We start from the raw sequence: 27,554 nt of genomic DNA, 5'->3' as shown, positions 1-27,554 counted from the left end.
TAAAAGAATATAGATCTGATGTGCAGAACAAGATAGTTGAGCTTCACCAAACAGAAAATATCTGTAAGAAACTGCTGGAGAACTGCACACATTATCTGAGCCCCTACACCAATCAGCACATGCAGTTCAGGAGGAACATGATCCTAACTCATCCAAAAACAAACATATTCAGCTGTCAGACACGACTGAAACTTCAAACGGCACTGGCTTCTGTGCAAACAGGGTTAACAGTGCCCCATGTCCAGGAGTAAATACACTGTTGGATCATTAATGTTGTGGGCCTGCTTCTCTGCAGGAGATCCTTGAGATTGTGTTCAGATACATGGCATGATGGATTCAGTCAGATACCAGAAGATACAAGCTCTAAACCTGACTGCTTCTGTTAGAAACCTTATAATGAGATGTGGTTAGATCTGTCATCAGGACAATCATCCAAAACAAAATGAAAGTTTAATATTTTAATATTTTAACATTTTTGTGCAGCAGAACAAATAAAATGTAATAATAATGAAAAAAAATCTGTAAAACAAAAGGTGCACTTTAAAATGATGAATCATATATTCCTGTCAAATGGATTTCATATCATGATAATAAGTATGCGAACTTCCACTATAAAAGAAAAAAATAAATAAATATATATAAATATACTTTTTTTAGTCATATTTAAATTAAATGTAAAAAATACGACTTTAAATTTAATAATTATGATAAAATTTAGAAAAAAATTGTAAATGATGTCTGTTTTTTCTTTACGTTTCATCTGAGTTACTTTATTACTTATTAAAGCATGATTTGTTTTTCTTTGTGCCATAAATGTGCTTTCATTCTATGTCTTCAAATTCACCTTTTTTCCTATTTTAAAACAGCTTTGCTTTTTAGTTTTTCCAATTATTTAAAATTTTTCACTGTCTATTTCAATAAAATTTTAACCAGTACAGAAAGCAGATTTCTTTTTTTCTTTTTTTAATCATTATTTATCTTTCTCAAGTTAATTCTTAAATTTGTTCAGTATTAAATTTGCCAATATAAACATTTTTAAATAATCTCATAATAATAATAATAAGTTTGTTTGTCAGCGACTCTACATCAGTCAGAACATCACACAGCAGGGGTTCAGATAAAAAATCGGCAGCTGGCAGCAGGAAGTGGCTGCCATTGACAGCCGGAAGGCAGTAACTGACAGCCGGAAGGCAGTAACTGGCAGCCGGGTGGTAGGCGGGACCTGCCATTCGGTGGGAGCCAATCAGTATCGACCAACGTGGGCGCAACCAATCAGATATAACTGCACCCAAACGCTTCAGTAATGGTTGCGATTGATCAAACGGTAAGTTCAGAAATTGGTCATCGGAGTAATTAATGGTTTTTTGCGTTGTAAGTTTGATTTTAATTCTTATCTTGGTGGACGACTTGGTAGACTTGGTGCCTACTTTGGTTTAATTGTTCAATGAAATCTAATTAGTGGTAGCAACCTTGTTTGTGTACCTTGTTAGGGGCCTACCATTAACTTCAAATTACGTTTGACGTACCATTAAATATTAACGTTTGTTAGCGTGTTAACAGTCTATTGAATAATATAAAAGAATGTTGTTTGACTGGAATGATAGAAGATAAATGTGCAACACTAACCATATATTTTTGCATGTTAAGTCTTTCAGGAGATTGTGTGATTATACATTAACTTAAGCGTTCTTAAAAGAAGTTTTTTTTTTTTTGCGCTATTGAGGTGTGTTTTCTCTAATACTATGCATGTGCAGAACTGTTCTGTGTACCAGTTGAAGTTGTAAGCATGTGAATGCAAAACTATTTTATTTTATTTTTTATTATCTATACAAAATATAATGGACCGTTTCATAATTCCTTATAACTTTTAGGTCTAGTTTCACAGACAGGGCTTGGATTAAGCCAGGATTAGGCTGTAGTTAAATTTAGAACATTGAAGTAGCTTTTGTAAACATGCATTTAGAAAAAAAAAAAAAAAAAACATTACTGATGTGCATCTTGAGACAAAACCATGGCACTGACACCTTTTTTTTTTTTTGTAATACCCAATAGTTGCCAGATGCTGTCCTGTCGGAAATTCTTCTTTACGTGATCCTGGAGGAGGGGTGATGCTACATTACTAAGTCTGTCTTTGGTTTGTTCCAAATTCAGAAGTCTGCTGTACTGTATACAGACTCCTTTCGAAAGCGGGCACAATCCAGCTGGCTTGACTGAGTATCTTCTTTTACATATTTGATTAGATGTTTAAAAAGGTGCCATAACATTACATTTCTCAGTTGCCGTGTCTGAATGTTTATCTTTGTAATAATGCTGTGTTCATGCTCCTCATCTCAATATACAGGTGGAACAAAATGGAGAACAAGTCTAAGCCATGTCAGGAATTCAACAAAATGTACACCCTGCAGACACTGCGACGAGGTTTACAACAACTGCTTACCAGGTGTGCAAATTATGCATGAAAATGTAATCACTGCTCTGTACATGATGACAAGATGCAATGGGAATAATCATTAATATGGCTGTGCATGCATGTCTACTGTTAATAAAGCAATTTAGGTATTAAAGTCACCATTTTCTTATGAATAATAAAATGCAGCAGCTAGAGTTCTTCCTAGAATCAGGAAGTATGACCGGATTAGCCCAGTTCTGTAAACCCTGTACTGGCTCCCTATCAAACATCGTATAGATATTAACATCTTCAATTATATTAATCTGTTTCTTTCTTATTCGAAGGTCACTGCAGTCACCTGGATCGAGTATGTATCCAGACCAGATGGTGGATCAGCACCTAGAAAGAACCTCTACATCCCTGAAAGACAGCGGAGACCAGGACAACTAGAGCCCCAGATACAGATCCCCTGTAAAGACCTTGTTTTTTCTCCATTTTGTCACCGGTGGAGTTTTGGTTCCTTGTCGCCTCTGGCTTGCTTCGTTGTGGTCACTTCATTTACAGTGATATCATTGACATGATTGCAAATGATTCCACAGATACTATTTAAACTGAACCGAGCTGAAGGATGACATCACTGAATTGAATGATAATCTGCCTTTTAAACTGACTACAAACTGAGTTTACTAATGTCCTTCTGCATTATTGACTGACACACTATTTTCCTATTTAATATTGTAAAGTTGCTTTGCTTTGATCTGTATTATTAAAAGCACTATATAAATAAACGATGCTTGACTTGACCATGTTGCAAGAGGAAAATGAGGAGAGATGCACATCCACCCTGGGTTTTACAGTGATTGGTGCAAGATGCTGGAGAAGTAACTCTGTATCAGTTCTGATCTAAGAGTCTTGAAAATACCTCCGGATTGTTGTTAGTGATTCTGATTGATATTTTAGTCTGCTTGCTTACTGGATATATTTTGTACGGTTTACATTGTAAAGCACTGACTTTGACAACTTACTAACCCAGTTACAAATTTAACAGCTACTTTATACTATATATATATATATATATAGTTGTTTCTTGAAATACTACAAATATAACCGCAAATTATGATTTTAAATAAAGGTCTCTGAGACTTCTCTCTTTTCAGTCATTTGTGTATATAGCCTATAATAAATCTACAACATACACCCAGTAAGTGCCACTCTCGTATATAAATATAAATTGTTTTATTTCACACAAACAATGATACATGCATGCATAAACATTCAGCTGGAACTTAACGTTTAGCAAAATGATCTTATTTCTTTGTTTATATTTGATCAATATTTTAAATCAAATAATATACAATACTGACCTTTATACTTATTTAAAAAAGTATTAAACCTAATCATAAGTGTATATAATTATTTATTTGTCTTGTTGCCGCCGGCAGCCTCCTCCAATTTCCGGGTATTAGCGACAGCTGCCATCCGGTTTTATTGGCAGCCACTTTCTGCTGACAGCTGCCGATTTTCGCTGAACCCCCTCTCACATCACATCTGAAGACTGTAACTCATCTCCACTGAGAACAGTCAAACACAGCCTGAAACAGTGACCCCTCAGGTCAAACCGGTCAAACCGGGTATTAAATGAACCAATTTATTTACATATACGTTAATATCATACACAGTATAAAAACAATTATTAATAGTTAATATACATATAAAACAAACGTTTTTTTCCCTCTCTCTCAGGTTCGTATCCAGCCTATTGCGGGGGGGGGGGGGGGGGGGTCTTTTTTTCAGAAAGTTGACCTTTTTGCAGTTTTTCTCCACCTTTTGTATTTAATTATGAGGTTCAAATACTCCATTTTGCTGAACTTTTAATACACCTAAAATATTTACTGCATTGTTGTCACATTGCTTCCTCATGTAACACCTTTGTCAGTCCATACACAGTACATACGTGTAAAGACCACACTAACAACAAAATAGATTTAGTGAACTTTACTGAAATATTAATAATCATTTTTCTCATCATCATTTCTTGACTCTCTGTCAATGCTTTGCTCGTTGCTGTATTTGTCTTGACACTTCTGGATTTAGTTCACTGGTCAGTTCCAATCTTCTGGGGTGTAATCTTCATCCAGGTGGACTGCCGGGTCATAGTGTGTAAGGATGAGGGCCAGGGATGACCAGTGGTCCTGTCCCATGCTGCTGCGCTCAGATGTGTTCAGTCTCCGGAGCGTGCTGGCCGACCGGTGAAGAGTACACGCTATCTTGAGAAGCTGGAAGATGTTTGGATAGATCAGCGCATCACATTGTTTGATTGCCTCAGCACATGAAGCTGGGCTTTGTTCTGATGGCTTGTTTTGCCACTTCAGTGTCCAGCGGTTCAGTTCCTGGTCAGTCAGCTCTGGTGAAGGTAAGTCATCTTGGTAAAGTTGGACTACTTCAGAAATGTCCACTGTCACAGTTGCACTGTATAGACAGCATTAGACCCAGGAGCCTGGATACGGTTACAGATAGAGGACTGAATCTGGATTCAAACTCCAAGATCACATGGTCTAGGAAAGGTATAGCCATGCTGCGATGATAGCAGTCCTTCACAGTTTGAGCAGGTACGTTTCCTCTGTGTGTCTGCCTTCCAGCAGCTGAACATCGACCCGAGCAGACGTCCTGATGGCTTGCTTGTAGATCTGGATGAAGTCCTCTTCATTTGTCTCACGTAGCTCCTTGTAGATAATCTTGACCTCATCTACCATGCTAAATGCCTCCACGATGTCAACTGAGGTCTTTAGCAGCTTCACTGTGATGTCTGTAAGGTGGGACAAGACTTGATAGACGGTGAGGAAGGTCAGGATGAAACTGAAGTTTTGGAGCCCAGACAAGAGACTACAGGCCTCTGCTTTGTACTTGCCTGCCATCCAGTGGTGACATCTTGGCTGTAATCTTCTGAATGGAGACCAACAACCACCCAATAAAGCATTACAATAATCTAACCTTGAGGTCATAAATGCATGGATTAACATTTCTGCATTTGACATTGAGAGCATAGGCTGTAATTTAGATATATTTTTGAGATGGAAAAATGCAGTTTTACAAATGCTAGAAACGTGGCTTTCTAAGGAAAGATTGCGATCGAATAGCAAACCTAGGTAATCGAGCAAAAAAGGCACTCATAAACGAGCAAAAATGCTTTGTCTTGAAATAATAATTTCTAAACATTAAACTGACTGTCAGTCTTTATTCACCTGTTTCTCGCTGTTTTTCATTGAAATTAATTAGAGTAAATCATGTCATCTACAGCGATATTGTTGACTTGATTGCAAATAAATGCACAGACACTATTTAACTGAACAGAGATGACATCACTGAATTCAATGATGAACTGCCTTTAACTATCATTTTGCATTATTGACACACTGTTTTCCTAATGAATGTTGTTCAGTTGCTTTGACGCAATGTATTTTGTTTAAAGTGCTAAATAAATAAAGGTGATTGATGTAAATTACATCGCTTATGTCACGTTATTCTTCACCTGGTGCGGTCTCTTATTTGATTCATTGTTAGTTTTAGAAACCGAAAGTAAAACGGGAGGAACACCGGGAGCACGCCTGGACTTCCACTGAAACGTGTCGCTTATTTCTGAATTTATCTGATTTCTCTTCGTCTCCGGTGAGTTTGTTTCCTCACGGAACATCGATGATGTCTCTTCATGTGATTTATTCTGGAAGAATCTTCCTCAGAGTTTGTTTTATTGGAGTCTGTCTGTATTTTCACAGGAATGCTGTCGATTATTATCGTTTTACTGAATCTCCTCATAGAGACTTCAGGTAAGAACATGACTGAGTTTCATTCAGTGTTATGCTTATTTTCATTACATGAGATAAATATTCATATTTATACAGTAGAGTTCATATACGAGATCAACTGTGCCTTCTCTGCTTGCCCTATAAAAATACGTGGAAAAAATATTATTATTATTATTTTAATTTTATTATAATTACTTAGGTATCATTTTTTTATTTGTGTAATGTCCACAAAATGGCCTATGATTAGTTTTGTTGAGGTTGAAATTGAATATCCTACATAAAAAAGTATGCGGCCAGCACATGCAGGGCCAGCACTACAGATAGTGCTTTCAAGATTGACGAATTCCACAATTCCAAGGAAAAGTTAGGACAATTCCAAGGGCCCCTGGCTGACAGGGGGCACAACAAATAGGTAAAAACGTATAAACTTTTTTTTATTATATTAAACATTATATAAACCATCATCGAGTATATTTCAAATAATAATAAAATGAATGATGTCTTTGATTTTACTTATTTTGGCAATAAAAGTTAAATATCACCATTGACCAAAAAATAAAACATCCATATCGACCCCTCTGTATCTGCATGAAATGGTTTGGTCCTGCCTTAGCGCAAGCGCACTCATCAGTGACGGTGTGTTAGTTGCAGACAGTCATCAATGCACGGCGCGCTAATAAATAAAACGCGAAATAGCAATCTGAAACAATGTCCTCAGCACCCGAAGGATTAGGGATGAGGTGATCAGACGACCCGTTTTTCCCGGGAGTCACAATTAGTGGTCGACCAACTTAAAATTAATGAAGGCGGGATAGGCGGAATCACGCTGATAGAAGTTCTCTCGCGCGCTCCATTTCCTCAGTTCTTATATACAGCGCGCGATCAGTTCTCTGCGCTCAAATACACACACAACAGTCCAGATGTTTATTGTGTAGACTATCTCACGTAAATACAGTAGTTTATGGATTAAGTGAACATGAACAGGTGTGTGAAAACTAAACGTGAATCAGTATAAGATTCATGCCTTCCTTCTGAAAAGGACAGCATTCCAAATTAAATACCTATGTCATTAATTTTAACCAACAAAAGGCGTTAAATAAATGTATACTATGTTAAGTAAAACCTACAGTGTCTGAAAAATGAGTTTAATTTGTATATTGTATTTGTCTTATTGTGCTTCTTTAACACACACACACACACAAACACACACACACACACACACACACACACACACACACACACACACACATAAGTAGCTCCTTTTTCACTTCTGTTAAATGGAAAGTTCACCCATAAATTAAAATTGAACTAATTTATTAAAGATTTTCCAAATGTATTCCTTGATTAGAATTTCTCATAAGCTTAATTGATTTGGTCTAAAGAGAGAAGAATTAATGATTATTTTAATTTGAAAACTACATATAAATTAGCTACCACTGTGTTAATGACTTAGCATCATTCCAGGGAGACGTGCCTTTCACCCTGTTACAACCCTGTTACAAAATGGACCACTGAAACGATTTTGGAAACATTATTTTAAGGTACAATTTTTTTACATAGTGTTGCTTTAAGGACATTTTTATGGTGGCTTTTAATCTTGCATCAAATAGTGAACTGCATACTGTATGCAGACTTGCATTTAAAAATCACCAGAGTAAATACTGTGCCAGTACTAGAATTAAACTACAAGCAGCAAGACAGTTGCAAGCCTTTGATTAGAGTTATGTAAAGCTTTTGATGGGACCGTTAGGTCCTAGAGATGTGGAGACAACAGCTGCGCAGAGGGGGCCCAATTAGATTTTTTTGTCATGGGGCCAAAATTCCTAGCAGCACCCCTGGGCTGAAGCCAGTCTAAAAAGACGTCTTGAAAGCTTATAATTTTCACGTGTTTTTAAGCCTTGCCACTTGCCAGTTTAAACATTCTAAAGCGTCTAAAGCATTCAAACACAAGACGTGGAAAAGCTGGACTGAGAAGCTGGTTACTTGCGCGCTGTGTTCGGTGCGCGCGCATCGCACAGTCTCAGTGTCACAGTGTCTGGGTTGTGTTCCCTGGGTGTCCACTAGATGTCCTCTTTTCCCACGGTGTCTGTCACTTCATTAATCACATTCCTCACGTCCCTGCTTAATTATTGCACCCAGCTGTCACTAATTACCAATCATCACACTCTGTCAGTTTCCCATTAGCGTTTGTCTCTCCCTGTGTATTTAACCCGGTCTGTCTTAGTATGTGTCACGGAGTCCTTGTGAATTCACGTCCGTCAATCAGTCTTGCCCTTGCCCTGTGTTCATGTCTGTTTGTGTTGGATGGATGTTTTGGTATTGACCCCTGCCTGGACTGTTTATGCTTTTTGGATTACCCATTAAATAAAGACTTCCTCGCAATTGGTTCTCTCTCCGTGTTTCCTTGCATCACTGGTCGTGACACTCAGAGCCGCATCTGACAGAAACACTGAACCCAGCTCTCCTTTCCGAAGCTCTCCTCGAAGTATCTCCTGCAACTGAACGAGCAAATACAAAACGCAGTTTAAACAAACAGAAAAGTGCCCAATTCAGCAGCATGAATTGCAGTCTGTTTTTTTTCTTTTTTCTTGTACAACAAATGCATAAAAATATGTCAAAAAAACCCGTCTTGGAACGTATGTTCGAAAGAACTATCGGTTGTCTTAAGTGAAAGTAAACAGTTGAGAAAAAAATGGGATGTGTATTATATTGGATGAATATATATATATATATATATATATATATATATATATATATACAGGCTATATATATTTTACTAGTATGTGCAGAACACTATAATGAATTTATGTAAGTGAGTATAGCAAAATAAAGTGAACTGTGGAATATTATACCCAAATAAATTTTCATACAGTGGATTACTAGTGAAATATTAGGATGATATTAAGATTAAATTGTTCTGACAGTCTAACTCTGAGTTTGTCCGATTTTATTACCATTTTCTAAACTAGAGCAAATAAACTGTGATAATGTGTGAAATGTTGAAGATATCTGAATAAATTTTGGTATGACTGTGTATGAAATTCTTTCAGTGAAAACTATGCAGTGCTATTTTACATGTAATTTTTCGGCTCCTGTACCTAGACATTTACAAACTTGAAAAAATGTAAACACTGTGTAAATAGCACAAACAAATAAACAGAACGAACATACAAATTAAACACTTTCAAACAGGGCCCACTGGTACAACCTGAATCTGACAAATACAAATATTTATTTATTTATTTATCAGTTTATTTAACAGGGACAATGCAGTATAACATTGCTACCGTTTCATGCAGCCAATGCTCTACATATAGGCTTCTAGCCAATGGCTAATTTGCAGCCCAAGTCCCTGGTTAGGCTAAAAAAAAAATTAAATAAAATAAAATAAACAACTAAGTCTATGTAAAACCATCAATGTTCACGTATCTGCTTTTGTTTGAACCACTTTTTCAGTTTTAGCATAGCTAGAATTGTTACCACTCTTAATTTCATAATTACCGACTATAAATGTTTAATATCATGGCTCGTGTGATGTATGAGCTCCTCTTTTTTTCTATTTTATAAAGCATATTTATCAGATAAAGTATGGTATGATAGGTCAAACTCATAGCTAACCAAAATGTTACCCCTCTTTAAGTTTGTACTTTAAACATTCTTCAAGTGATGTAAAGAGTTATCCTTCTTTCCTGTAAGTTTATTCTTGTTGTCTTTTGAGAAGCAGTCACAATTACAGAACTAAAAGCTTTTTAGGTTATCATTTGCTTCTTGTTGCACCTCTAACAATATTAAACTGACTTAAAAACATGAGTGTTGTAATGTTTCTTAACACATTTATTACTGTTATTCCTTCAGGTCCTAACACAGAGAGTTTGTGGAAAGTCTTTACGCACTAATGTGTTACAGTTACACAATGTGTGTCAAGTATGTGTTATTTATTATTAAACATTGTCAAGTCACCTTTATTTATATATCGCTTTAAACCAAACAGATTGTGTCAAAGCAACAGAACAACATTAATTAAGAAAAAAGTGTGTCAATAATGCAAAATGACAGTTAAAGGCAGTGTATGAAATAAAAACTCTGCAAACTCACATATAGATTATTGAAGTGAGGAAACTTGCTCTTGAGCAGAGTAATGGCTCATGACGTGATGCACGCAGCAATGTGATTGGCCGATAAATAACATGTTTTCTTTCTAACACATTTAACACAAAACACCTGTGATGCAGAGTCAGAGACATTCAGATCCATTTGCAGTATATTTATTAGAGAATTGTCAGACTATTTATTGCATCAACGTTTGTTAATACTATATTTATGTGGTGGATAATTTTATCAGTTACTTATTATCCATGCACACATACATATTGCCCACCAAACGTGTTATTTTTACATATACTCAACTTCAGTGGCACAGAAGGTGAAGCGTAAGTCATAGATATTTTAACCTGTTTGACCCGGGTTCAAATCTGCCTTTTGGTGAATTTTTTTTTTCGTTTTCAAATTTCAAATCACATCAGAAAAGCATTTATTTTCAATGAAAATTAAGTAAATAATCAAAAAGTTAAGGGTAGGAGTAGGGAGGGCTTTATTATCCCAATGAGGTGGCATCCATTACATTTACACTCAATAAGTTATTATTGCATACTGATTTATAATGTACTACAATACTGAGATGCAGATAATTGGCACTATTTGCAGTAAGCAGTATAAATAGAAGAAAACCCTGCTATTTTAACATAGTATAAATAGAATCTATAGATATTAGCACATTGTGTAAATAGACGCTGTCTTTTTAGATAACTGGCAAAATAATACTGGTGATGTAATGTTGCCAGATTTGCTATTAAAATAAACAAAAACCTGTAAATAGCAGCAAATTAGTCAATCAGAGAACAAATTTTATTTTCGAACATTAAAAATTTACAGAGGTCCGGACCATACTCAGATAACAGCGTCAAGAATGTCAGAGGATATCCAGAATCAGAAACAATACCAGGCGGAGAGGTCAGGGCAGGCGGCAGACGAAGAATCGAGAATCAATAAACAGTCTAGGGTCAATGTTAAACACTCGTAAATGTTAGCTGGGGCAGAACAAGACTACGCAATGTGCATATATAAAATCTCTCTCTCTCTGTCTCTCCGTCTCTCTCTCTCTCTCTCTCTCTCTCTCTCTCTCTCTCTCTGTCTCTCTCTCTCTCTCTGTCTCTCGGTCTCTCTCTCTCTCTCTCTCTGTCTCTCTCTCTGTCTCTCTCTCTCTCTCTCTGTCTCTCTCACTCTCTCTCTCTCTCTCTCTCTCTCTCTCTGTCTCTCTCACTCTCTCTCTCTCTCTCTCTGTCTCTCTCACTCTCTCTCTCTCTCACTTTCTCACTTTCTCTCTCACTTCCGGTGCGGGTGTTTGTGCGTGAGTGGATGGAGTGGCGTGAGCGTGGTGTAGAGTGGCGTGAGTAAATTCTTATCTTTATTCTTTACGCTGGTTTTTGTTGTTTTGTTTTTTCTTCTGGTTTTGTTTTGTTTCTTCTCTCTGTGTGTGTGTGTTTTCTTGTCTCGCTGTTGTTACGCATAGGGCCGCGTGCTATCCATTTTTTTAGGAAGCATGTCGGCCCAGGCTTTGGGCTCACTCACTAGACGCCACGCAATTAAGGTGGCGTCCGTGGTGAGCATTGAGGACTGTTGCTTGGCTGTTGGGGAGGTGGTTGGACATGCAGGTGTTTTATCCGCTTCCAGGATGAACAATGCGATAGTGGTTTTTTTGGATAGCGTAGATAAAGCGAATGTTTTGGTAGAGCAGGGAATTGTAGTTGGAGGAGAATTTGTTTCGGTCCTCCCACTTTCTTTACCTGCCAAAAAAGTAACTCTATCTAACGTGCCACCTTTTGTGAGTGACGAGATTTTAACGCAAGCTTTGTTGCGTTATGGCAAGTTGGTATCTCCAATAAAAAAGATACCGATCAGTAGCGAATCGCCTTTATTGAAACATATAGTTTCATTTAGGAGATTCGTCTACATGATCATCCCTGATGATGTGGACTTAGATTTAACACTTAACTTTAGGATCGATGATTTCAGTTATAGCATTTTTGTTACTACTGGAAAGATTAAGTGTTTTGGGTGCAAAAAAACGGGACATTTATTTAGGAACTGCCCGAGTAAAAATATTGAAGGCGAAAAAGAGAATAATAATGCGCAAAGTAGCGAAGATAGCGCTGTAGCGGTGACGGGAGAAGTCGCGGCTGTGACAGAGAGCGTTCAGAGCGCTCCGGGGGAGACTGAGGCAGTGGCGGCCTCATCTCAGAGTGGGCAAACTGAGTCCACTCACAGTGTTATACCTTCAGCTACTGTTTCTCTGACAGATAAACAACAGGAAGATAGTATAATCAATGAACAGATGCGAGTTGTTGTTAATGAAATTTGTGAGGAGGTACAGTTAACGATGGAGGATGAACAGTTTCTTTTTAAGGCACCTCAAAAAAGAAAAATGAAAAATAAGTCACTAGATGCGAAAATAAGCAAGACTGACGAGTTACAAGGTAGTGAAATGCAGGACACAGAGAGTGACAGCGATTCCTCTGAATGCAGTGTGAATCTCTCACAAAGTGAACAAATTCCTCGTAGTTATGAACTTGAGGATATCAAATTGTTCCTCAGATCAACAAAAAATAAAAGAGGAATACAAGTACAAGAATATTTCCCTGATCTAAAGCAATTTGTTGATAGAGCGAAAAGTTTGATGGCTAGAGACTGCTTTACCAACAAAGAAGTTTATAGATTGAAAAAAATTGTGAGAAACATCTGCGTTGCTCTAAATAATGATACTGTTTGTTCTGAAAATTAGGAATATCTTGCTTCTTTGGCTTTGTAAGATGTATCTTTTCTTATTTTTCCTTTTTATAATGAGTGAAGTACATCTTGCTTCTTTGAATGTTAATGGTGCAAAGAATTAAAAAAAAAGAGTGAAAATCTTTGAAGAAATTGAACAGAAAAGTATAGATATAGCTTTTTTACAAGAGACACATAGTAGCTCAGATAATAGTGTCGATTGGATGAGAGAATTCAATGGAATATCTGTTTTAAGTCATAGTTCCACTTTAAGTGGTGGAGTTGCCATTTTGTTTAATAAGAATTTTAAACCAATTTCATATGACGTAAATGAGATTATTAAAGGTAGACTGTTAAAAGTTAGAGCTACTTATGAAAGTTTTGTTTTTGTACTTATTTGTTGTTATGCTCCAACTGCACATGTGGAAAGATTATTGTTTTTAGATACCCTCTGTTCAACTTTACAAAATTGCTGTACTGAGGAGTTTTTGTTTCTAGGAGGTGATTTTAATTGTGCTGAACTTGATATGGACAGAAATCATGTTGAACCTCACATGGCTTCGCGTAAACATTTAATTCATTTAATTGAAAAATTTGATCTGTGTGATGTTTGGAGAGCTCTAAATGGCAATGAGAGACAATATACATGGGCCCACACACGTGATAATTGTTTATCTCTAGCCAGATTAGACCGGTTTTATGTATTTAAACACCATTTGAACATGTTTAACAAATGTTATATCACACCATTACCATTTTCCGATCATAACATGGTGAGTTGTAAATTTATATTAAGTTCAGTAAAACCTAAAAGTGCTTATTGGCATTTTAATACAAATCTTTTAAATGACAATTTTTTTATTGAATCTTTTAAGTTTTATTGGAAGTTTTTCAAAAAGACCAAATCTTCTTTTAAATCTTTACAACAATGGTGGGATTATGGTAAGGTACAAATAAAACAGTTTGCACAGCAATACACTCGAAATGTCACAAAAGATTTAACTCGCTCATTAGAAGTGCTTGAAAAACAAATAATGGATTTGCAGAAACTGACTCAGACCTCAAATGATATTAATTGTTTGGAAACCTTTTTAAGGAAGAAAGCTGAATTTAAAGACCTGTTAAATCATAAAACACAGGGGGCACTGGTCCGGGCAAAATTTTTGAATATTGATCAGATGGATGCACCTTCGAAATATTTTTTTGGTCATGAAAGGAAAAATGGACAAAAGCGCATAATTCACGCCTTACGTTCTGAGGAAGGTACTTTGTTATCCAACCCCAGAGAGATTCGTGAAGAAGCCTTGCGTTTTTATCAGTCCCTGTATAGAAGTGAGCTTGAGCCTGAAGATAGGGGAAAAGATTATTTCCTAGAAAATCTTCCTAACATCTCAGAGGAGTCCAAGAAAGATCTGGAAAAAGCCCTGACCTTGGGAGAGTTGTATGGAGCCCTCCAGAGTATGGAGTCTGGAAAAACTCCGGGTATTGATGGGCTACCGGCTGAATTTTTGAAAACCTTCTGGTCTGAGATTGGAGTTGACCTGCTGGAGGTGTTCAATGATAGCTTACTGAAGGGTGGGTTGCCGTTGAGCTGCCGGAGAGCAGTGGTTACTCTTCTCCCAAAAAAAGGAGATCTCACTGAGATGAAGAATTGGAGGCCGGTCTCACTTTTATGCAGTGATTACAAATTACTCTCAAAAACTTTGGCAATCAGGTTGGCTAAGGTAATAGGACAGGTGATCCATCCGGATCAGTCCTACTGTGTACCTAATAGGTCAATTTTTGACAACATTTCTTTTATTAGGGACATTATACAGGTGTCCAAATTACTTGATATCAAATGCGGTCTGTTGTCTTTAGATCAAGAAAAAGCGTTCGATAGAGTGGAACATTCTTATTTATGGAATGCCTTGGAAGCCTTTGGTTTCCATGAAAATTTTTTAAGAATGTTAAAAATTCTTTATAGTGACATTGAGAGTGTGATCAAGATTAATGGTGGTTTATGTGCTCCATTCAAGGTTAATAGGGGAATTAGACAAGGATGTTCTTTATCAGGTATGTTATATTCTATTGCTATTGAACCACTACTCCAACAAATTAGGAGGAGGTTGGATGGTTTAAGAGTACCACAGTGTGATTTTAATTTTTGTTTATCAGCTTATGCTGATGATGTTATAATTATAATCAATAAACAAGAAGATATATATGTCCTATCAAAATTAATAGATGAATTTGGAAAAATTTCTTCAGCAAAGGTTAATTGGAAAAAAAGTGATGCTTTGTTATTAGGGGATTGGAATGATAGAAAACCAATTCTACCTGAAGGCTTATGTTGGAGTAGATGGGGCATAAGATATCTTGGAGTGTTTTTAGGTGATGAAAGTGTTTTGCAAAAAAACTGGGATGGGATGTTACAGAAAGTAAGAGGTCGACTAGACAAATGGAAATGGCTTTTACCCAACATGTCCTTTAGAGGTCGAACACTTATTGTTAATAACTTGGTGGCTTCACTTTTATGGCACAGACTGGCATGTATTGACCCACCTGCAAAATTGGTGGCTGAAATTCAAGCAATCCTTGTGGATTTCTTTTGGGACAAACTTCATTGGATCCCGAAGAGCATGTTGTATTTACCTAAAGATGAAGGTGGTCAAGGTTTAATTCATTTACAGAGCAGAATTGCAACTTTCCGGTTACATTTTATACAAAGATTTTTAGATGGACCAGTGAATGTAAGCTGGAGAAAAATCAGTGGCATCATACTACAGACTGTTGGAAGTTTTGCTCTGGATAGATCTCTATTTTTGATGGATCCCAAGAGTTTGAACATATCACAGCTGCCTCCTTTTTATCGGAATCTTTTTAAAGTGTGGAGTTTTTTTCACATCCAAAATACTGAGAATTTTCATTCCATTTACTGGTTATTAAGGGAGCCTCTGATCTGCAAGGCAAGACTGGACATTTCCTCTTCCAATTTTTTACCGGGATTCAGCAAGGCGCTGCAAAATTCAGGAATTTTTGTTTTAGGTCAGTTATTGTCTTTAACTGGACCTCATTTTAAAGACACAGAGGCTGTTGCAAAAGGACTGGGTTTCCGATCTATTCGATCTATTACTCGTTTTCTAGCTAAACTGACAGAGACATTTACAAGTGAAGAGAAGTTGATTCTGGAGGATTTTTTTTCAGGGAATAATATTCCTGATAGCGAGGACCCTTTCCCCTGTTTGACAGTTCAACCAGTATTTGAAGAATGTTCAGGTATTTTTTTTAAACAAAAGAACATTCCGGTTGATTTTTTTTCTTGTAAAGGAAGGGGTTTGTACAAGTTGTGTGTTCTTATCCTTAATAAGAAAATGTTTGACAAAAGAGTTGATACCCCATGGCGTTCAGTTTTTAAATTATGTGACGATGTAAAACCTGAATGGAGAGTGTTATATAAACCACCATTATCAAAGAAAACAGGAGATTTGCAATGGAGAATTCTCCATGGAGCCATTGCGGTTAATTCTTTTATTTCTGTTTTGGATTCTAATAAGAACCCTGGTTGTCCTTTCTGTTCTCAAAAGGAAACCGTTTTTCATGCTTTCATGTACTGTTTTAGACTTAAACCTTTATTTGTGTTTGTTCAAGAAATGTGTGTCAAGTTCAATGAGATTTTCTTTCCTGAAACTTTTATCTTTGGTTTTAAGTATGCACGGAAAAAATGTATTGTGTTTCAATTATTGAATTTTATTTTTGGGCAAGCGAAATTGGCAATTTATATGAGTCGGAAAAGTAAACTAGAACAAAGGTGTAATGACGATGTGGTTATGGTTTTTAGGTCTTTACTCAAAGCAAGAATACTGATTGATTTTAATTTTTATAATGCCATGAATGATCTTTCCACTTTTAAATTGAAATGGTGCAGTCATGAGGTGTTATGTACAATAACTGAAGATGATTTAGTTTTTTGTTTTTGAGTGTCTTTACTAAATATTTAGTTGTGGTAAATGTACTTTGATTTGTTTTGGGTTACTTGTAAATAAAGTTTTCTCAAAATCAAAATCTCTCTCTGTATGTCTCTCTCTCTCTCTCTCTCCTCTCTCTCTCTCTCTCTCCTCTGTCTCTCTCTCTCTCCTCTCTGTCTCTCTCTCTCTCTCTGTCTCTCTCACTCTCTCTCTCTCTCTCTCTCTCTCTCTCTGTCTCTCTCTCTCTCTCTGTATGTCTCTCTCTCTCTCTCTCTCTCTCTCCTCTCTCTCTCTCATCTCTCTCTCTGTCTCTCTCTCCTCTCTCTTGTCTCTCTCTCTCTCTCTGTCTCTCTCACTCTCTTCTCTCTCTCTCTCTCTCTCTCTGTCTCTCTCTCTCTCTCTGTATGTCTCTCTCTCTCTCTCTCTCTCTCTCTCTCTCTCTCTCTGTCTCTCTCTCTCTCTCTGTCTCTCGGTCTCTCTCTCTCTCTCTCTCTGTCTCTCCTCTCTCTCTCTCTGTCTCTCTCACTCTCTCTCTCTCTCTCTCTCTCTCTCTCTCTGTCTCTCTCTCTCTCTCTGTATGTCTCTCTCTCTCTCTCTCTCTCTTCGTCTCTCTCTCTCTCTCTCTCTCTCTGTCTCTCTCTCTCTCTCTGTATGTCAATATCAATTCAATTCAATTCATATTGCTTTATTGGCATGACATACAAAGGTACATATTGCCAAAGCATTGTACATAGCAGAATAGAAACAAACAAAACAAAAATTCATATATATCCATAAGAAAAAATAAAATAAAATAGAATAAAATACATGCAAAATAAATCTATATACATTTTCATAAACATTGATGGTACTTCTAATGTAGATGTGTTCACTCTTTACCTCTTAGTTTGTGGCATTTGTAAATATAATGTGCTACCACAGAGGAAGCAGGTCCTTCACCCAGTAATATTTTTAATTTTTCATGTTCACTGAGTGACTGGAGCTCAGGAGTGTTGTGCTGTATTTGACTGTACAGTGAGTCTCTCAGAGATGTGTATTTGTCACAGTGGAGGAGGAAGTGCTCCTCCGTCTCAACTGATCCTGATCTACACTCGTCACAGACTCGCTCTTCTCTGGGTAACCAGCTCTTTCTGTGTCGTCCTCTCTCTATGGCCAGCTGGTGGTCACTCAGTCTGTACTTGGTCAGTAACTGTCTGTGTGTTATATTCCTGACTGAGAGCAGATAGTCAGCCATACTGTACTCTCTGTTGAGTTTCAGATAACACTGGAGGCGACTTTGCTCTTTGGTTTGTTCTTTCCAATACTGTATGTATGTCTCCTTCTCTTCATTCATAATCTCTTTGATTCTTCTATGTTTTTCAGGATTGGTGATATCGAGTGCTTTGTTAGTTAGCTCTGATACCATTACACAAAGATTACTTTGAGCACTCTTTCTTTGTGTTTTTAATGCTTTATAATGAAGAGAATCTTCTGAACTAGAGTTTAAGTGGATCCAGAACTTTAAAACTCTTTTTTTTAATGATGAGGTTTAGGGGAAGACGGCCTAACTCGGCTCTGCAGGCGTTATTAGGAGTGTTTCTGTGCACGTGAAGGATGCTTCTGCAGAACTCCACATGCAGAGCTTCTAAAGGGTGTTTGTTCCAGTCTTTATGGCTGGAGTTACTCGCTGGACCCCAGATCTCGCTTCCATACAGGGCGATGGGCAGAATCACACTATCAAAGATCTTGGTCCAGATTCGGATGGGGATGTTTATTTTAAATAATTTCATTCGTATAGCGTGTAGTGCCCTGCGGGCTTTTATAAGTAATGTTTTAATTGCCAATTTGAAATTTCCAGTGGGAGTTAAAACCAGACCAAGATAAGTATATTGTAAAGTATGTTGAAGTGTGGTGTTGTTTAATGTGAATAAATGTTTATGTTCTAGATTTCTGGGCTTTTTCTGAAATATCATAATCTTAGTTTTTGGGATGTTGACGTCTAAGGCCCAATCCTGGCAGTATTTAGTTAAAATGTCGAGGTTGTTCTGGAGACCTTCTGGTGTTTTAGACAGAATTAGTAAGTCGTCTGCATACAGTAGATATTTGACCTCTGTGTCGTGTAATTGTAGTCCTGGACTGTTGGACTGGTCCAGAAGATCTGCCAGTTCATTGATATAGATGTTAAATAAGGTCGGGCTGAGGCAGCAGCCCTGTCTCACTCCTCGCTGTTGAGGAAAATACTCTGTCCTTTGCTGCCCAATTTTTACTGCACATTTATTTTGGTTATACATGTTTTTAATTAAGTCGTATATTTTACCCCCTATGCCACTTTGAATGATTTTATAAAATAGTCCATTATGCCAGATAGAGTCAAAAGCCTTCTTAAAATCTATAAAGCATGCAAATATTTTCCCCTCTTTCTTCTGGTGTACATGTTCATTTATGAGCGTGTGTAGTGTGTGAATATGGTCAGTGGTTCGATGTTTAGGGAGGAAGCCGATCTGAGATTTGCTGATGACATTGTGTTGCTTTAAGAAAGATGAAATCCGAGAGTTGACTATAGAGCAAAATACTTTTCCTAAATTACTGGTTACACAGATCCCTCTGTAGTTATTAGGATCGGTTTTGTCTCCACTTTTAAAGATGGGAGAGATGAATCCTGTGTTCCAGACCTCAGGAAAAACACCTGAACTCAAAATCAAATTAAAAAGTTTGAGTAATGCAGTTTGCAGTTCAGGAGAGCTGTTTTTAAGCATCTCATTCTTTATGTTGTCAGGGCCACAGGATTTCTGACATTTGAGGGATTTCAGTTTTTCACTAAGTTCTTGTTGGGTTATTGGATAATCTAGTGGATTTTGGTTGTTTTTGATACATGATTCAAGAGCATTCAATTTTTGGAGGACATTTAATTGGTTGGGGTTATTCAGAGGGTCAGTTTGAGGTGTATAGAGCTTCTCAAAGTAATCCTTCCAGATCTGACCATCTTGTATGGCTAACTCTTGTGGTTTTGTCTTGTTCAGACTGTTCCACATGCTCCAGAACTGACCCTGATCAATTGAGTTTTCCATCTTTTGAAGTGTGTTGTTATAATAGTCCAGCTTCTTCTGTCTCACGGTGTTTTTGTATTGTTTCAGGAGTTCAGAGTGTTTAGAGCGTAACTCTAAGTTGACTGGATCTTTGTGTTTTTGATTTGAAATGAATCGTAGCTCTTGTCTTATTGTTTTACATTCATGGTCAAACCACTTTTCAGATGTTTTTTGTTTAGTTCTATTTTTGTGTTTATATGTGGTTGTTTCATTTAAATGAGCCTTTTTTGCTATATTTTCAAAAATGTCATTAATATGTTTAATTGCTAAATTTATTCCTTTCCAATTATTATCATATGTTGAATTGTTAAATAGTGTAATGGAACTGAGAGTTTCGTTTGACTTCAATGCATTAATATATGTTTCAGCAGCACTTCGAGTCCATCTATATGGTGCTTTGAGTTTATGTAGATGAATTGGCTTTTTCTGAATTCCCCTTGATTTGTTGTCTTCCCCTTTAATGGAGAGATTGATCTGGCTGTGATCAGACAGGGGCGACTGAGCTTTGACGGTAAATGCACTGAAATGGGAAGGTCCTATATTTGATATAGCATAATCTACAACACTGTTCCCGAGATCTGAGCTATATGTGAACTGTCCACAGGAATCTCCACTGATTCTACCGTTGAGGATATAAAGAGCTGAAGTCTGACAGAGGTGGACTAGCTCTTTCCCGTGTCTATTGACTCCTGTATCCTGGCTATTTCTTCTCGGTAGGGTACTAAAGAGATCTTGGGGTATATGTGTGAACAGATGTTTATCTCCTGAATTATCAATATGGTCTAGTTCTGAACCAGTTCGAGCATTTAAATCTCCACATAATAAAATTTTCCCAAGAATTTGGTAGTGATTAATTTCTTCTTGTAAAGTGTGGAATACTTCATCGTCGTAGTATGGGGAATCTGATGGAGGAATATAAATTCCACAGATATAAAGGTCTTTATCTAGAATTCCAAAGCTTTTATCCAATTTTAACCAGATGTGATTTTTGCCTTGCTGGACTGGTGATGTAAAAGGGGCGAGGTCATTTTTGATCCATATGACTAAACCTCCAGAATCTCTACCACGGTGTACTGAGCTGAGTTTCCATGAGGGCACTATGATTTCAGAGTAACGTGAAGGACACTGAGTGGACACATCTGATCTACACCATGTTTCTGTTAGAATTAGGATGTCAACATTTGTGATGCTATTTACAAATTCTGTGTTTGTGCTCTTTAATCCAAATGTTTTCGAGCACAAACCCTGAATATTCCAAAAGCTAATATTTAACATTTTGATATGATCAACGATTAAGCAATACTGCTGTTTAACTGGGGGCAAAACCAAAACCAAAACCTTTCATAAATAAAAATAAAATTAAATAAATACAAAAATAAAATAAATAAAATAACTAAGTAACAGTAATAGTAGAGGAAGTAAAAAGGTAGTCAAAACTGCTTAAAATAAATCATTGTGAATAATGACTAAAAAAATAACAATAATAATAATAAAGTAAAAATAACTACAATTGATAATAAAAATAATCACAATGATAACAATTCAGTTGAGTTCAGTTGAGCATTTTGTTGCAGAGAAGGGTTAGCAGTCGTTTAATTTCTCCCACCTCACTAATGGGGAGTAGTTCCTGAGCGGATGATGGGGGCGTCTGCTGGGACAGTACCTGGGCATAGCTGGGTGTCCGGCGCTGGGGTCGGCCTTCAGTGTAGAGCTGACTCTCCTGCTGTCTGTGAGACCATCCTGAAGTCCTGGGTTGTCTGTGAAAGTCTCGTGGTGGTCTTGAGTGAGATGAAGGTCCAGATACCTCGGACGGCTGCATTCTCATGTTTCTTTTAGCTCCTCTGTAGGCAGTTGTTGGAAAGCGTCCAAGAGCAACATCTTTGATAGCTTTGGCAAAAATCCTGACTCCATCCTGATTGAGGTGGAGCCCGTCATACAGGTGCCATGGTCTTACAGAGCTGTGATGGACTAAGTGCACGTTGGGCAGACTGGAGCAGGAGTAACGGATCTCTTGGTTGATCTGATCGATCACAGAGGGAGGGACGTCGAGCCGCGGGAGCAAGGTGGAGATCAGTACACGTGAAGCGGGGAATGTCTGTGAGGCTTTCTCTGCCATCTCATGTATTGCCTTAGCTGTACCTTCATTTAACTGATGGAGGTCATTTGTACCTGTGTGAATGATAACACACTGCGGGCTGCCGAGATCATCATGAGTGAGCAGTTCATGAACGCGTTCTGTGTTTCTGCAGTGGAGCGCTAGGACTCTCTGTCTGGGGAAGAGTTTCTTGGGTTCAATGTTCTTTCCAGTGGAGTCCATCAGAAGAAGCACTGAGGCTTGAGTCGCTGGTGTCCTGTGTGACGCTGGTGGTGTGTGAGAATCTGCAGGTCCAGATCTGTGTGACGGTGGTGGTGTGTGTGAATCTGCAGGTCCAGATCTGTGTGACGGTGGTGGTGTGTGAGCGTGCTCCTTCACTGAATCTGCAGGTCCAGATCTGTGTGACGGTGGTGGCGTGTGAGCGCGCTCCTTCACTGAATCTGCAGGTCCAGATCTGTGTGACGGTGGTGGCGTGTGAGCGTGCTCCTTCACTGAATCTGCAGGTCCAGATCTGTGTGACGGTGGTGGTGTGTGAGCGTGCTCCTTCACTGAATCTGCAGGTCCAGATCTGTGTGACGCTGGTGGTGTGTGAGCGTGCTCCTTCACTGAATCTGCAGGTCCAGATCTGTGTGACGGTGGTGGCGTGTGAGCGCGCTCCTTCACTGAATCTGCAGGTCCAGATCTGTGTGACGGTGGTGGCGTGTGAGCGTGCTCCTTCACTGAATCTGCAGGTCCAGATCTGTGTGACGGTGGTGGCGTGTGAGCGTGCTCCTTCACTGAATCTGCAGGTCCAGATCTGTGTGACGGTGGTGGCGTGTGAGCGTGCTCCTTCACTGAATCTGCAGGTCCAGATCTGTGTGACGCTGGTGGTGTGTGAGCGCGCTCCTTCACTGAATCTGCAGGTACAGATCTGTGTGACGTCTCTTCGTGATGGAGCCGCAGGTTACTCTCAGAGCAGCTCTTGTTGGGAGATTCTCTGTCTTTGTTTTTAAGCTCTAAACACATTGCAGTCTGTTCTTTCAGCTTTTCTTTTAACTCATGGATGTTTTTCTCAAATTTTCTTTCTCTCTGTATTAAGTCGTCTTTCATTTTTGACATTTGGCCCTCTAGATTCATGTTGATGTTGTGTAACTCCTTAATTTCAGCCTTGAGATTATTGATGGTGAATTCATCTGGACGGCTCAGGATGAGCTGCTTTAATTCTGACACCTCTATCTCTAGCAGAGCCATCTTCTGGGGAAGACACTGGAGATAACGGTGAGTGTGTGTGGTCTGCTCAGGGATCAGTTCATCAGATGGGGCTGGAGATGTGCTGACCGGAGAGTAGGGACGCACTTCATTCTCCTCCTCAGATCCCTCTGTTTCCTCCTCAATTATCTGCTTTAAAATGGGAAATGATTTCTCAAAAGCTTGGAGACTAGCTTCATTTCCTTGAATTAAGACCGTTCCACTGTTGTACAGATTGATGGTTTGGAAATGGGAGGAGTGATCAGCTGATTCAAAAATGCAGATCTGACATCCTTTACAGATTCCCTTCTTCTTAGTGAAGGGGAAATATTGACTAATAACACTTTTCCAGATGAGGCTTCTCTCTGTATAGAAGATCAGATTTGTCCTCTTTTCTTGAGAGGTCATATCAACATAAAGAGATTCGGGGTGTTCATGTAGCATTGTCTGTTTAAAGGCTTTTCTTTTGTCTCCTTTAATGTGTGCAGGATAAACAATCTCCATGGCAACCGCTGAATGTGTCCGTTATTGACAGTTGAGATTTATATAATGCTGGTACTTGTTGTTAATAAAAATAATGTATAATATATTTCTATTATATATAAATCTTCTTAATAGCGTACTGTAATGTGTTGATGAAGGCAGTAGTCTCGCTGCTGTACTGATGATTGTTCTGGATGTAGTCGCTCTGATCGCTCTCACTGCTGTCAGTCACAGCTGCGGTTCCTCCAATGAAGCGATTAAAAGTTACTGCTCCGTTTTCTCCGTTTCTGTACTTCTTCTGTACTCCCTTCTCTCTTATATTTCCATAAGTGTTAAAACACAGGCTTTTTCTGAGCTTTTGCCTCAATTAACAGCAGTATTTTATATCAATTAACAGGAGCTCATATCTAGTGCGTCTGTTCAGAATCTCAGAATCTCAGCTCTCTCTGTATGTCTCTCTCTCTCTCTCTCTCTCTCTCTGTCTCTCTCTCTGTCTCTCTCTGTCTCTCTCTCTCTCTGTCTCTCTCTCTCTCTCTCTCTCTCTCTGTCTCTCTCACTCTCTCTCTCTCTCTCTCTCAGTGTCGTTGACTGTGGTGGTTCCTCCTGATACTATAGTGGCTCATGTGGGATCCACAGTGACTCTTCCCTGCTGGATCTCTCCTCCTGAGAACGCTGAAGCTCTGGAGATCCGCTGGTACCGTCAGGATCAGTTCAACAACCCTGTTCTCCTCTATAATCACGGGAAGATCCAGGACATCCAGGAATGTTTCAGGAACCGAAGCTCTTTGACTCTGCGGTCAGATCAGTCTGGTGGACTGAAGGATGGAGATGTCTCTCTACGGCTGGAGAAACTCACTTTTCAGGATGAAGGTTTATTTCACTGTTATGTGAGCGGAGAACATTCATATAACAGTAAAGTGGTAGATCTCAAAATCACGAGTGAGTCAGAAACTACAATTCAAACTAAACCTCATGAAAGGAATATTTTATTTCAGGAATTGTTGATTTTATTGTATTTTATTATTTTGCTCCAGTTGAGTTTAAAATAATCTGGTTTCTGTTTCTCAGGTCCATCAGATTCATCAGATTCATCAGGTCTATGGAAGGCTCTTTTCCTCACGTTTCTCATCTGTTCTCTTCTGGGTTTGTTTGGGCTGATCCTCTACAGATACAGACACAAACGAACAGGTACAGTCTGTCTGAAAGATTTTAAAGATGTGGTTATCAGCAGGTTTTAGTTTCGTGCATATCTCATGTGTTGATGTTTTTGATCTGTTCTGCAGGAAAGAAACCAACTGAAGAAAGTAAGGAACATTCATGAATCTGATTAACCCTTTCAGCCCATGTTACTGAGAGAACATGCCTGTTCCTGATACAGCTAAAGAAGTCTATGTTCAGAGCCGATCCTCCCATACACAAAATACACAAGCTGCTTAGGACCCTGAAACACCAGGGGGCCCTTGCTCTCAAAGATGATTTCATTTAGATTTGTTTTTCAGTTTGGCCTGTGGTTATGAAAACATGAATTATCATTTGCTTTAATACAGTCACCCAAGAATGAGTTGAAAGCTTACCGGAAGAGAAGAGACCCCCCACCACCACACACACACACACACACACACACACAGTTTTATGTAGGGCCCCCAGAATCATTACTTAAACCATTCTCTGATATTTTCTCTCATTTCAGTTTGTGAGGAGGAAACTCAGGAGAGACTGCTAAAAGCAGGTATTTGAAGACGTTTGTTCTGTGCTATGTTCAGAAGAACTGTAACTGCTGAAATGCTTCACTATCATTAAATCAACATCCTCATGAATGTTATAGCAGATACTAACATGAATATGTCATGTTTGTTAGTTATGAGTGGATATAACCAGTTTATTTCACACAGTGACATCCAGGGATCTGAAAGCATCAGTGAAAATGCTTCTGTTTGCTATTTTTACAATTTATCACATCATTTATGATATTTCGTATGTTATTTTATCAAATAAAGAGCCTCTTTTGTGACAATCCCACTGTCACACAATTGTTCACTTATAATTGTCATTACTGCTATTTACTTTCAATAACTGATTAAGTTCTGTTGCATATACTGTAGAAGTTTTCAATCATAGCCATAGTTTTTACTCACAAATAATGTGTCTTTATTGTAGTTGTGGAAGACATGAATATAGAAGAACTGAGGGAACATGCAGGTATGATCTCATCTGAGTTATAAATGAATATAATGTAAAGATCATCTTATATAAATGAGGATTAATAACTGTTGCTCATGTGTTTTTCCTCACAGTTGAGATCACTATCGACCGTGAGCGTTCACATCCAGATCTGAGGGTTTCTAAAGACTGTAAAATCCTGAGGGATAATCCAGAATATGAACACACTGGAGAGGGGTTTCCATTTGAATTATGTGCTTTTGGAGCCCAAAGATTCACCTCTGGTCGTCACTATTGGGAAGTAGAGCTGGCAGTTCCACCTAGTCCTCCCAAAATCTTCTGGATGATTGGTGTGGTGAAAGAGGGAAACCTTCCTACAAGAGACAGATCTGCTTTAACTGCATCAGCTGGTTTCTGGTTCTTGTGTTCAGACGGTCCTCATGGCTTTCACACCAACACTGATCCACCAGTTAAACTCTCTCTGACACCGAGACCTGAACGACTGGGAGTTCTGTTAGATTATGATCACGGTCAGCTGTCATTTTACAACGTCACAGAGAGAAAACATCTCCTGACCATCAGCAGCAGATTCTCTGGATCAGTCCTTCCTCTCTTCAATCCTGGTGTTGGTGATAAGAGTCCATTTAAAATCCTGGATCTTCCAAAACCTGCAGAACCAGCTGAACCCAGTCCTTCACTGAGTAACATGGTAGCTGTAGAATTAGATGTAAATGCCAGTGATAATCTGTAGAATCAGCTGAATCCAGTCAGGCTTTACCCGTTTCTACACCAGACGAGAGCAGCACAGTGGGGATCAGTAACAGCTCAGACACCTGACTGACTAATGCAGTTTAATCAGAAGGACATACGTGCATAAAAAATACCTGATGCATGAAAAACTACAAACATCTGTTAAAATGTACTGATATGGTTCAGACACAATGATTTTTAAGATTAGGGATGATTCCCAGTGATAATGCATCATTAATTAAATCAAAAGTCAATTAATGACATCTTCACATGACGTGATCCAATCCTACAGTGTCACATGACGACATCAAATCAGTGCTGAAGATTTAATTCCTCCCTTATTTCGACCATCAATACTCCCAATCAAACACAACTAACACAGTCGAGGGGTTAACTGTTTAATCATCAGATATAACACAACACTCTACGTGACACAAACAATAAATGAGTGCATGGAGGTGTGTGTGAACATCTGCCTACAGTCACATAAAGACCCCAGAGGAAAATTATGGAAATAAACTTTTGATTATTAATCATGTAAATACAAAGGCAGCTAACAGATCTACATACATGTGCAAATGTTTTAACACGTTAGAGATAATTTTGTGATAGAATCATGTTAGATTTATTTCAGCTCTGTTATACAGTGTGTGTTAAACTGTTCTGTAAATACATGAATGTCTCATTGTGTACTAGCGTTTATATAACGTTAACTAGATCTGTAGAATGAATATTGTACTATTACATCTTTGTAATGCATGCATTTTTTAAAACAATATCTCTGATGATTTTTTTTATTTTTATTTGATATTT

At 38.2% G+C, this 27,554-nt stretch overlaps 2 protein-coding genes and 1 long non-coding RNA gene across 5 annotated transcripts in view; all 3 read left to right on the top strand.

Moving 5' to 3' along the window:
* The first annotated feature begins 1,108 nt into the window (after positions 1-1,108).
* Positions 1,109-3,488, top strand: LOC128017493 (uncharacterized). Of its 2 annotated transcripts, XR_008184468.1 has the most exons (4): positions 1,109-1,324; positions 2,053-2,252; positions 2,342-2,440; positions 2,734-3,487. It is a non-coding gene; the product is annotated as an uncharacterized LOC128017493 (long non-coding RNA). The 2 variants fall into 2 exon arrangements; XR_008184467.1 differs by having other exon boundaries at positions 2,053-2,440; positions 2,734-3,488.
* A 2,470-nt stretch (positions 3,489-5,958) lies between these two features.
* On the top strand, positions 5,959-27,256 carry LOC128017490 (butyrophilin subfamily 2 member A2-like). Its single transcript, XM_052602914.1, has 8 exons — positions 5,959-6,055; positions 6,163-6,213; positions 24,411-24,770; positions 24,900-25,019; positions 25,115-25,135; positions 25,522-25,560; positions 25,989-26,030; positions 26,126-27,256. The coding sequence occupies exons 2-8, from the start codon at positions 6,165-6,167 to the stop codon at positions 26,740-26,742; spliced, it is 1,248 nt and encodes a 415-aa protein (XP_052458874.1). The 5' UTR covers positions 5,959-6,055; positions 6,163-6,164; the 3' UTR covers positions 26,743-27,256.
* LOC128017486 (butyrophilin subfamily 3 member A3-like) overlaps positions 11,588-27,554 on the top strand; it is a 179,973-nt gene continuing 164,006 nt past the window's right edge. The window contains exon 1 of one of the 2 annotated variants that reach the window (XM_052602899.1): positions 11,588-12,616. In XM_052602899.1, coding sequence (XP_052458859.1) covers positions 11,792-12,616 — 825 coding nt within the window. In that variant the 5' untranslated portion in view covers positions 11,588-11,791. Of the gene's footprint in view, positions 12,617-24,627; positions 24,702-27,554 lie in introns of those variants that run through there. The other variant, XM_052602905.1, reaches the window with a different exon arrangement.

Source organism: Carassius gibelio, chromosome A7, assembly GCF_023724105.1.
Source record: "Carassius gibelio isolate Cgi1373 ecotype wild population from Czech Republic chromosome A7, carGib1.2-hapl.c, whole genome shotgun sequence".
Taxonomy (NCBI): Eukaryota; Metazoa; Chordata; class Actinopteri; order Cypriniformes; family Cyprinidae; genus Carassius; species Carassius gibelio.
The sequence above is the reverse complement of the archived record's forward strand: the minus strand, read 5'-3'. Positions and strand labels throughout refer to the sequence as shown.

What these genes read in the sequence shown, in the direction of transcription:
- LOC128017490 (XM_052602914.1), top strand. Translation starts at nt 6,165, where the DNA reads ATGCTGTCGATTATTATCGTTTTACTGAATCTCCTCATAGAGACTTCA. An exon ending in GGTAGATCTCAAAATCACGA is followed by an intron (nt 24,771 to 24,899) that starts GTGAGTCAGAAA and finishes TCTGTTTCTCAG; the next exon opens with GTCCATCAGATTCATCAGAT. An exon ending in AAAGAAACCAACTGAAGAAA is followed by an intron (nt 25,136 to 25,521) that starts GTAAGGAACATT and finishes CTCTCATTTCAG; the next exon opens with TTTGTGAGGAGGAAACTCAG.